This window comes from Carlito syrichta, unplaced genomic scaffold (genome assembly GCF_000164805.1).
Source record: "Carlito syrichta isolate Samal-C Ts95f unplaced genomic scaffold, Tarsius_syrichta-2.0.1 Scaffold309041, whole genome shotgun sequence".
NCBI lineage: Eukaryota > Metazoa > Chordata > Mammalia > Primates > Tarsiidae > Carlito > Carlito syrichta.
The window spans coordinates 3,805-16,175 of NW_007253137.1; the positions used below are offsets into that span (position 1 = coordinate 3,805).

At 35.8% G+C, this 12,371-nt stretch overlaps 1 protein-coding gene across 1 annotated transcript in view; it reads left to right on the forward strand.

Annotated features, from left to right (window-relative positions):
• Nucleotides 1–202: 202 nt before the first annotated feature.
• Nucleotides 203–12,371, forward strand: part of PTPRR (protein tyrosine phosphatase, receptor type R) — a gene marked incomplete at its 5' end in the record, with an annotated part of 56,663 nt that continues 44,494 nt past the window's right edge. The window contains 2 exons of the mRNA XM_008066630.1: nt 203–592; nt 3,726–3,810. Coding sequence (XP_008064821.1) covers nt 203–592; nt 3,726–3,810 — 475 coding nt within the window. The remainder of the gene's footprint in view (nt 593–3,725; nt 3,811–12,371) is intronic.

The following is a 12,371-nucleotide window of genomic DNA, read 5'->3' on the forward strand; positions in this document are numbered from 1 at the left end:
CCCGCGGGCTCAGGCAATCCTCTCGCCTCGGCCTCCCAAAGTGCTGGGATTACAGGCTGAGCCACTGAGCCCGGCCACATCTGATTTTTCAATCAAAATATTTTTACTTTTCCTGAACTTTTCAGTAAATATTATTAGCCATACCATGATTTCTGTAACAAGCATATTCATTTAAAAATTATAATGTATTTTCTCAATTCAGAGTTATTTCCAACAAGAAAATTGTCAGTTTTCTGTAAAAGAACTATGGTTAGTTGCTGTGGTCAACCATGGTACTAAGAGAGAAAATAAATTTGATACTTGTATAAAAGTTCTCAAGGAATCATGCACGTGTACAGAAAGACAAGTTTATGCGATCAAAATAACTTATGTGGTGTTTAAATATAACCTTCTTCTCCAATGTAGACGAGGGTCCAACGTATCTCTTACACTGGATATGAGTAGCTTGGGGAGCATTGAACCCTTTGTGGCTATACCAACCCCACGGGAGAAGGTCGCAATGGAGTACTTACAGTCAGCCAGCCGAATTCTCACAAGATCACAGCTGAGGGATGTCGTGGCAAGCTCACATTTACTCCAAAGTGAATTCATGGTAAGCCTGCTATTTATTATTTACTCTTCAGTGGGTATTTTGATACACTAGGCACTAGAGATACATGTAAAAATGACACTGCCCTACACTTAAGCAGTTCCCAGGAAACAAATGGTTACAGTTAAAAAGGCAAAGTGAAGTGATTTTAGATTCATCTTTAGTCTCATCAACTGTTAATAAGTCTTCATACTAGATTGTGAGAGCCAAATTGAAGCAGAGTATGTAGGAGTTGGCCAGATGAAGAAACTGGGCAGAGAAGGGGCATTCCAAGACAAAGGGACATCCTTGCTGTCACTGCTTGGGAAATTAAATTTTACAGTTTAACTAGAGCATTGAAATAAAAATGGGAAGTGGCAAAAGTTGAGCCTCAGAAATATAAAAGAAACCTAAGTGTTAATGTATATTTAGGAGTTTGGACTTCATATTGTGTTTTAGGAAGATCATTCTATCTGCAGTAGAGTAGGCACCAGAGGAAACAGTTTGGAGGTTCTAGAGATAATTCTGTGGAACTGTGATGGTGGCCTAAACTAAGTTACTAGCAGAGAAAATGGAGAGCATCTATAAGAATCTACAAGTAGGCTTATTTGAATGAGGTAGCCAAAAGTAATGGAAAAGTCACAGATAACACCCATTTTTTTGGCTTGAGCAACAGGGCACATATGGTACCCTTTAACAAAATAAAGAGCAAAACACAGGAAGACCAAGTGTGGGCCAAAAATAATAGTGAGTTCAGCTTTAGACATATCAGTGTTGCTGGTAACAGTTAAAGCATGATACCATATATCTACCCAGAGAACATGGAGTCAGATTAGACCTTCCTAGTTCTAATGGTTGCCCTAAGGGAATATTCATTTTATAGGTCACCTTCCATCTTAAAATTTTTGTATGTCTGAAACCACACTGGTTTAATATAATAAATTGATTATTTTAGGGCCAGTTCAGATCTTTACAGCCACCCTAATGGTGAAAGAGTCAGCAGTGAGTTAGATCTACTATTATCCTCGTCAACTATTTTTTTTGGAGTTACAAATACATTTTATTTATATCTCTTGGCTGTATTCGTTTTTACAAAAATCAGATTTTTTTATTTTAAAGATGTGGGGTACAATTCAGGGGTTAGGTATACAAATGTTCAGCATGCAGGTACCCATGTTGCTCATCAACTACTGTGTCCAAAATATAATACAAACAAGGAGTTTTTTGAAATCAGACTTTGTGGTGTGTCATCTTTTTATATGTGAAGAAAATGAGACCTAGATGGATGAAAGAACCAGTCATCAGTCACACAGCTAGCCATAGTGATTTTTTTCTAGAACTTCAGACAGCTCTTTGTGTATGAAATAAGTCCTTAACGTAATCTACTTCCCTGAAAGGATATTTAAGACCAAAGACGCATTCCCAGGAGAGAGATCGTCCTTGAAGATGACAGATTGTCAATATGTGTCAAAAAACAGGAGGTGAGAAGGAAGAACGGAGGAATTACAATATTCCCTACTTTGTGGCTTTGCCAAAAGAGACTGACCTGTTTGAAATTATCAAACATGAGTATGTGTTTTCTATTTAACATTCAACAATTTTGCTTACTTTGGTCACTTGGAACTGAGAAGTTAAAACATTTAGTTGGAGTAGGATGAATATCATAAATATCTAACAGAATGCAAGTTTAGAAAAGGATGTTGCAAAGAATAAGTTGCTTCTCTCATAGACCAAGTCTCAAATTCATAATATTGTCTGGCTTTTTCCAAATTTTCAGATTGACTGAAAACTAGGACAATTTGAATTAATTAACAGATGATTTTTTCATTTCAATGAATATTATGTTGCTTAGTTATATTTTCCATTGAAGAAAGCTTAAGTAATAAAAATATTATTTTATGTGATCTAAGGATTTAATGCTTATCAGTCATTAAATAACATAAAAGTTATTTTATTTCACATTAATCTTATCAAAGTAATTCTTTGCAGAATTACTATTAGAGAATATACTATTTTGTTAGGAAAATTCTAAGCTATTTGTTTGAATCCTTTTGAAAACTTTGGCTCACTGATGTCTTTGTCCTAGTCAGCCACAGATACTCCCCTTTTGAGATCTCACGCATGTCCACAGAGCCACTTCTGTTCTTTTTTTTTTTTTACCTTTAAATTTTTTATTTTAAAATTGTGGGGTACAATTTTGGGTTAGGTATACAAATATTATGCAGCTACCCTTGTTGATGAGGTGTGTCCCCCTCTCCCGAGGCAGTTTCCCACTCCTGCCAATCCCACCTCCCCGCCCCATGCTCCCGCAGTTTCCCACTACTGTCAATCCTTTTCTTATAGTATTACAATAGTTGTTCAAGGTCCACTTATGAGTGAGAACATGTTGTTTCTGTGAAAGATCACTCAGTATTATAGACTCTAAATCCATCCAGGTGGTTGTGAAGTTCAAGATTTTGTTCTTTATGAGCCACTTCTGTTCAAAGGGTTCCCTCTCCAATCATTTGAGGCACATAACATAGATTTTGATAGAATAAGAATATTTATATTCTCATAAAGTGGGAGGAAATGTGTCTGAATAACAGTCACTAAAGACATTGCATTTAAAATTACAAATGGAACAGTCCAATTATAAACTAGTTCTTAACACTCACACAAAAATTATATTATCCCTTGAATCAACAAAAAAGCCCTTTATATCTACCATTTTGGGAAGAACTTTTTAGAAATCTGAAAAGAGTCACTATTAATACACTAATGTTTACTATCATAGTAAAATGTTTGGCACTGAACTTACATAAAGATTTGAAGATATGTGAATACACTGTTTAAACAATTCATTTTTAGCACCTGTCTAATAATTCCAGTAATTATGTCACAACATAATTTTTTAAATCTAGCCAAAGTAGTATATGTTTTTTTAATGATTACATACAAGACAATACTTTCTAACACACAGAGCTGTTTCTTAAAAGTCAGCTTGTCGGGTACTGCTGATATGTTTATGAAAGGAAGGGTGTTGGCCAACTAGAAGTGATATTCTGTTGTTTGTAACTGACTTTGAAGTCCAATGGAGCGCTGGATCAGATGACCCCCTGTGAAGGTTTTCTTTATGGTAGCATTAGATACACTAATTTGATATCATTTATTTTTGCAGGAAATACCAATGAACTTTGTGGATCCCAAAGAAATTGATATTCCACGTCATGGAACTAAAAATCGCTATAAGACAATTTTGCCAAGTAAGTTTCTTGATTTAAAAATTTACAAGGTAAAGCACAAGACAAGCCTTCCCCATTCACCCCTATTCCACCATTTCCAATTCTTGCAATTCCCACTTACACACCACATTTGGAATTACTAACACCTATCAAGACTCATAATCATTAAAGTGGTCTGTGATTAATGACTTTATCTTTGTTACTCTTGTAGTGTCCAGCTCACAATTCCAATGGACACATGGTTCAAACATTTTTTTTTGTAAAAAAAAAAAAAAAAGTTTATTGTCATGGGTGTCAAATAATTTAATGGGAAAAAGAGTCTTTTCAACAATAGTGCTGAAACAACTGGATATCCACAGGCCAAAAAATGAAGTTGGAGACCCTGCCTCATTCTATATACAAAATTGACTCAAAATGGATCAGAGACCTACATGTAAGAGATAGACCTATAAAACTCTTAGGATAAAACAAGTGTGAATATTCATGACCTAGTCAATTGTTTCTTAGATATGACACCAGAACAATAAATTGAACTACATTAAAATTGAAAAATTTGTGCTTCAAAAGATACCTTCAAGAAAGTAAAAAGACAACTCACAGAATGAGAAAATGTTTGCAAGTCATATATCTAATAAGAGACTTGTATCTGGAATAAAAAAATTCTTAAAACTCTATAGTAAAAACACAAATATATTATGATATTATTTATAGTAGCCAAAAAGTGGAAACAACCTAAATGTCCATCAATTGATGAATGGATAAATTAAATGTAGTATATTTGCACAATAGAATCAATAAAAAGGAACAAGACACTGATGCAACATGGATGAACCTTGATAACATGCTAAGTGAAAGATGTCAGTAGACCCCATATGTTATAATCCAGTTACGAAAAATGTCCAGATAGGCAAATCTACAGAGACAGAAAATATCTTAGCGGTTGCCTAGTGTTGAGGAAGATGAGGAATGACCAGTAAAGGGTCTGGTATTTATTTGGTGGCTAATGAAAATGTTATAAAATGGATTATGGTAATTGTTGTACAACTCTGTAAATAAAAAATAAACTCTGTGATGGCACGCTAAATGGATGAATTGTATGGTATGTAAATCATTTCTCAATAAAGCTATTACCAAAACAACTTCACTGTACATAACAATCCCCTAGAGTTCTTGTTAAAAAATCCAGAATACTGTCCCCAACCCCAGGGATTTTGTTTAACTAGATCTGCTATTAAGTTCAGGAAACTACTTCTAGCAAACACCCAGGTGATTCCGATGCAGATGGAACAGGACCACACTTTGAGAAACACTACTGTATATTAAAACTAAATTTAGCTCCATGAAATTTACCAATGTCAAGCAGTGAGCTGGATACCAGGGACCAGTAAAGAACAAGAAACTCTATAAAATCAAGGAGATCATAGACTAAAAAGGAGAGACATGCAAACAAACAATTATATTCAGAGTCCTAAGAGCCAGAACAGAGATATTGCCCAAATAACGTAGGAGTTCAGAGAACTGAGTAATCAATTCTGCCTAGAACAAGCAAAAAACTTTGGAGAGAAAGTAACATTTTCTACCATTAAACAAACATATAGTTGGGGTCTGGGCAAAATCCATAGACATTTCACGGCAAAGTTCTGAAAAGATGGAGCCACAAAGACTTTTTTAAAGTATTCACATAGAATTAGTAGGCTTCATTATTTAGTCCATTAATTCACTCATAAGACACCAAGTTCTCCATATTCATAGTAATTGCAATGAATTAAAATCAAGTAATTAAAAAATTACTGTTAATGTTGTCTTTGGTGGAATTGGAAATGCATTGTTAAAGTCACTCACTCTAACATTCTAACATATTTTTAACTGGTCTATATAGGTATAGTCACTTTTAAAAGGTATTTTATGACTACAACCAGTTGAAAGGGAGAAAAGTGCTCTGTGTTAGAATTGGGATATTTCTCTCTCTCTCTCTCTCTCTCTCTCTCTCTCTCTCTCTCTCTCTCTCTCTCGTTCTCTGTTAAAATTTTTATCTAAAGTATGCCAAACTAATAATCATGGCATATACATCCATCACAATTATATATACCAAAGGCATCATCTATTGTCAGAAGAATTTGGAAATTATTAGGATTATTCCAAAGTTCAGCCTTCTCCATTTCCTGCCCAGATGATATCAGGCAACTGCTTCATAGTCCTGTGTCAGCTTTTCCATTCCCAGAACTGGGTGGACCACTGGAGCCAGGGCACCTATGCTGACAACTGCTGTTGTAAATGATGGATTTTCTATCAAAAATATCTGCAGCCTGAATGCCCCACCCACCTCCATTGCACAAAGTATAATTTAGGAAATATAGCTTGGATGAGCCACACTATTGATTGAAAAGTATTCAAAAAGTCTGGCATAAATAGGCAAAGCTGTTCTTTATAGTTTGAGTTTGACTGTAATATGAGATAAACTTGAAATATTACATAAAATGATAATTAGCACACGATTAAAATTTTAAATATTATGTTTTTTATTGTTTTAAGCTACACTAAGTTCCTCTTAGGTTTCAAAGTTTATCAGCATTATATGATTTTGAGGACGCTTCACAGCAGATACATGGATAACCAAGAACCAATTACACCATAAATCAGATTATAGTCATTTCTCTAAGGACAATGTTAGCCTGGCTCAGAACATTCAAAATGGTAGATTAAAATGCTGAGGTCGAGTTTTATCTAATTATTTTGCAGTATAAACAAATATTTGAGATAAAAAATGTCTACGGCGTAAATCACAAAGGTAAAAGGAAAAAAATATATCAATATGAAATTATTAGCACACAATGAAGTATAATACTGTAACAATAAATTATATGTATATATTTATTCAGTATAGCCAACTAACTTATCAAATATAAGACCATATAGACAAAATTTAAAAACCCTACTAACTCAGCCCATTATTTCATATTTAAAATTATAATGTCTCGTAATATTTCCTACTTAAATTATGTTTTCTCTTTTATTATATTAAGTGCCTAACACAGAATAGATGTGCAAATAAGTGAAGCACTCATTAAAATAAGTTGTGTAGCTAAAGAAAGACATTAGAATTAGATTTGATTTCCTATCTCAGCCAAAACATTTACAATTTTTGGCAGGTTACTTAATCTTCCTGTGCCATCCTTTCTTCACCTCTAAAAATAGTGATGATAATAATACTATCCTAAAGACTATTGAAAAAATTAAACAACACTATATGTAAAATGCCTATCAAAGTATCAACTAAGCCCTAAGCTAATGTTGATTTGTTTCTTTTTCCCCTTCCTACCTAAATGAAGATGGATTCATCATTAATCCTAGAACCAATTCCAGAAAATAGGGGCACCATCTATGTAGAGAAAAGTTTACAGTTTCAAAGGCAAAGTACTCAAGAGCCCTATCTCCCTTATAATTTTCACATGGTTCTTAAAAAGTGAATATTCACAAAATCTTCTCCTACATTCATTGCCAAGATCAACTCCACAATGATGGAAATGTTTTATATCACTAATATGATAGGCACTAGCCACATGTGGCAGTTGAGCACTTAAAATGTAGCTAGTGCAACTGAGGAACTTATTTTTTAATTTAATTTTATATTAATTAACTTAAATTTAATTAACTAAATGCAGTTAGTGGCTACTATATTGGAAAATGCAGGCCTGGAGTCTTCCCTCTCCCTGCAACAAACTTGAATGTGGTTTATGATCATGTGAAGGTGTGGCCACCCCTGTCTTCCCTCCCATATCCTGCTTATCTTAAATTCATCCACAAAAATCATCCTATTCTTGTCATCCATGTCTTTGCTCATCCTAACAGTGATACAGTTTTCTCTCATCTGATTGCTTCTTCTCTTGATTTCAAACCTCCAATGCATTTCTTCTTGGAGAGGAAATTTTAAGCCCAGCATACCTTTCATAGAATCAAACATGAAACCAATAAAATATCAGAATCCAGGTACCATTTTGTCTATTAAATAGAAGACTTGAGATTGACAGAAGGTATTTTAGGGGACCAGAATAGGAAAATTTCATGTTCCATATACCAAATTTGTATATATGTTCAATAATGCTGAAAGGAAAAAAAAGGAGGAAAGAAAAAAGAGAAGAAAGGAGAGAGGAAGAGAAAGAAGAAAAAAAAGGGGCAAAAAAAGGAATAAAGAGACAGGGGAGGAAAGGAGAAAAATAAAAAAACGAAGTAAGGGAGGAAGAAAAAAAAATTTCATGGTGAATTTGACTAACATGTGGACTTAAAATGTATGACATGAACAAAATTAGAACTTCAGGTCAGAAATTCGAGGCTGTAGTGTGCAATGATCATACCTGTGAATAGCCACTGCACTCCAGCCTGGGCAACATAGCAAGAACCCCCTCTCTAAAGACAAAAATAAAAAAATTTGAACACCTCTAAATACTTGGAAAATACCATAAATTACTAATTTCCAACATAATTTAACTTGACAGGGAATCTGTAAGAAGTTTATAGAGTTCCTAGTAAATCATATATATCACAGGCATTATAAAAACTGAAGGAAATATCACTCTTTTCAAGCTTGCGTAGGATATAATGTTTGTGGAAACTTCCAATAATCAGTGGATACTGAAAGGCATGAAAAAGTTCTTGTCCCTTTTGCTAAGGAAAAAAAAAAGCCTAGAATGTCAAAAGCAGAGTTTTAACTCTTCCTAATAGAAATTAATTCTAACATTAAACTCTCTATAACTTATATATTAAATAGAAATCACAAAGGATACAAAAGTTAATTAAAGACAACCCTTGCTCCTAACGGGCTTGTCACAATCCATCGAAAGCTAGCAGAAATTTAAGTATTTAAAATACAAAATAAAACTCCAGGAGCCCAAGCAAAAAAGTGAATGCCTAATTCTGCCTAGGAAGGCCAGGGAGGGTTTCAGAAAGATATTTCTTGAACTGAGCCCTGAAGAATGAGGGAGACTTTATCATTCAAAGAAGGCAAAGGAAAAAATATGTGCAAAAGCATAGAATCTACAAGAGCATGAATTATTTGGGAGATTGCCCTAGGCTCATGGAGCTAGATTACATGGTACATGTGGGAAGGTGGCTGTTGAGAAGGCCTTAAGAAAAGATTAAAGATCCTCTGTACCTTGCTAATTAAGGAGCTGAGGTTTTCTCTAGGCCTGTACCATCTAATAGAGGCCCCTAACCACATAAGGCTATGTAAGTTTACATCTAAAGAATTAAAATTAAGTAAAATTAGAATTTTAGTTCTTTAGTTCTTTTTTTTTTTTTTTTTTTGAGTTGGAGTCTCACTCTGTCACCCAGACTGGAATGCAGTGGCTGCTTCCGGCCACCGCAGCCTCGACCTGCTGGGCTCCGACGATCCTTCCGCCTCAGCCTTCCAAGTAGCTGGAACTACAGGCGTGCGCTACCACGCTCAGCTGATTTTTGATTTATTGTGGATATGAGGTCTCGCCAAGTTGCCCAGGCGAGTCTCGAACCCGCGGGCTCAGGCACTTTAGTTCTTACTAGCCACATTTCAAGTGCCTAACAGACACACGTGGCTAGCAGTTACATTTTTTCCATTTTCAAACAGAATATTTTCATCACCACGGAAGGCCTGTTATGCAGTGCTGCTCTATGTTGTCTGAATTTTCAATAACTATAATAAATAAAACAAGTATAATTAAGTGAACTCAATGGACAAATAAGTTTATATATAATACCTTCTTGGAAATTCATGAAGTATATTAGCATAATAAAGATCCTGAGAAGTCTTGCAGTAAAAAGAATGGGGTTCAATTTTGTTTAAGCCAATGTTTCCTATATTTATTTGGTTACAGAACCCTTTTTTTAAAAAAAGATGACCTAATTTATGTTATGTAATATAATTCTCTATGTCATAGAAGTAATGATTTACAGGTAATAAATGCTTTGGGAAATACTGCCTCAGGCAATTGGGATGGCATTTAGGCAATGGAATAATGTGATGAGATTTTGTATTACAGAGAGCGTTGGCAGCAATGAGAAGGATGGATTGGAAAGGGCAAGACAAAGCAGAAAGACCAGATGAGATGCTTTAAACAGAAGGCCATGAGAATAAGGAGGCAAGATGGATCGTTGTGCATTTCAGAAGATAAAACAGACAGAATTTGCTAGTTTCAAACATGGACTCTAGAAGCAGTGGTAGCACACCTAACCTAAAGAATAACAGAAAGCTACCAAGAGCACATTAGGGGCGTGAGGAGTTTGGCAAACCTGTGGTACATTCAGCAGGAAATAACAAACAGAAAAAGTCTATAAATGAGGAGACTGGTCTAGTCTGAGCTACCTATTTTTGAGTCCTCAGGATGTTCATAATAGTTAAAGCCATGGGAATGAGTGAGTCACCCAACACAGCCTTATCAAGTGAGCATAGGAAAGGGTCAAGTCAAATCCTAGAATGGATTTTTAGCAACAAAAAAAGGAGCATATTACATAAGCAGGAGATTGGAAATACACCATCAAAAATGTAGCAGAAAAACCAGAATGTTGTGTCCCAGAATCTAGGGTAAGAGGAAACTTCAAGAAAGATCTTATAGTCAACAGTTTTTGAATGCTACAGTGAGGACATTGGGGAAAAGAAACACACAGTAGACTCTTTGGGTTTAGCAACAAAAGGGTCAGTGGTGACCTTGGCAAAGGCAGTCTCTGCATGGTGTTAGGGGTAGGGTACATTGTAGTATATATGAAGAGGTTTGACTTGTAGATGAGCAGGTGGAAAGAGTAGGCACAACAAACTCTTTCAGAAGTTTACCTGTCTAGAAAAGAAAAGCAATAGAATAATTGCTAGAAAAGGATGCATAGAAATGACTTTTTTTAAAAATGGGAAAAACCTTTAAATCAATGCAGCAGACTTTCACTGAGGGTCTTCTATGCCAGATACTAGGTCTTAAATAGACAGTGAAAAATCTTCATCCCTGCCTTCAAAAAGTTTAGCATGTACCAGGTCAAAGAAAAAAATAAAGAGATGATGTAATCACACTCATATATTTAAACGTTGGGGGGGGAAATGCCATATTTTCCTTAACACTGTGGTCCACAAAGAACCCTTCAATTCTTGATAGAAAGTGATTTTAGAATGTCAGACATTGTTGCTAGCACAATGGATCTATCCAGTATCAGAAACTTGTGCTGCAGAGTGAATAAACTGCTACACATAGTAACTAAAATCAGCTTCTTCTAAATAGTGAAAAGGAATTCAAGCCAGTCCATGTGTTTATTGTAAGGCAGCAGATAAAGAAAAGTAGGGTGCCTTACTTCCATCAGTGTAATAGGCAATTTAGGACGATCCAGCCTGATCTAATCATTGCAAGTGTTCTAATGGCAATGTCATAGGGTCTGGGGGCTTAATTTTAGATTAAGATGCTGAATACTTTTTGTTATATTGCTAAAAATCTGTCTTTTATGCATCTTGATACTTGTGAATCCTGACTCTAAGAAACCAAGGTTTGACTCCTCCATATGTACAAAACTTAGATGTGCAAGATACACCAACTCTATTTAATGCCTCCCTGAGCAGAACTGATTGTGATAATACTATTCCTTTCTGAAATACTTTTTCCAAAAAAAGTAATGTATATAGTAGTAGATACAGCCAAAATAACAGTAGTTTTAAAAAGTTGAAAATATATTTTCCTCTCAAGTATAACCTGCCAGGGTTGATATGGCAGCTTTGCCGTATTATACATCTAGACTCTTCTCTCTGGAGTCTCCCATCCTCAGAGTGTTGCCTTTTTTTTTTTTTTTTTGCATGGTTCAAGATACTAGTCACCACAAGCATGCTCCAAGCAGCAAGAGGAAGTAAGAAGTGGTAGAAAGACAGCATCGCCCCTCACCTTAATTCCGTGATCCAAAAGTCACTCACATCCCTTCCTCTCAGGGGCCACAAGTGAGAACTTAGTCACAGAGACACAACCAATGCCAGGAATGGTAAGAAGGAGAGTCTTAAGCTGTGCATCCTACCAAGTTTTCAGGCAAAATCTGGAACCTTGTTACTAAAGAAAGAGGGATAATGAACACTAGGAGACAACTAACTGTCCACATACACATTTGTGTGTGTAATGCTATTGTGTGCTCCAGAGGATGACAGCAAAAATGCCAGGCAGCACTGCAGATATTCAGCAAGAAGCTTAATACACTGTGCAGTCAAGCGCTCCCACTGGGAGCCCTCCTCCATGTGATCCTCGGTACAGGGTGTTCAACAAGTCCTGTTTACATCACTGGGGTTTCTCCTTCTGTTTGTTCATTATTTTGTGTTCTGCCAAGAGTTTTGACCCATATGGCTGACAAAAGATGTGTATAGCAACAATGGAATAATTCCACTCTGGATGTTAAAACACAGCTCCATAAGGTTTCAAGGCCCCTTGGAGAAAAAAAAAGATGAGGAAACAAAAAGCAGTAGACGTCGGGCTCGGTGGCTCAGCCTGTAATCCTGTGCTTTTGGGAGGCTGAGGTGAGTGGATTGCCTGAGCCCGCGGGTTCGAGAACCGCCTGGGCAGCGAGACCTCATCTCTACAATAAATCAAAAAATCAGCCGG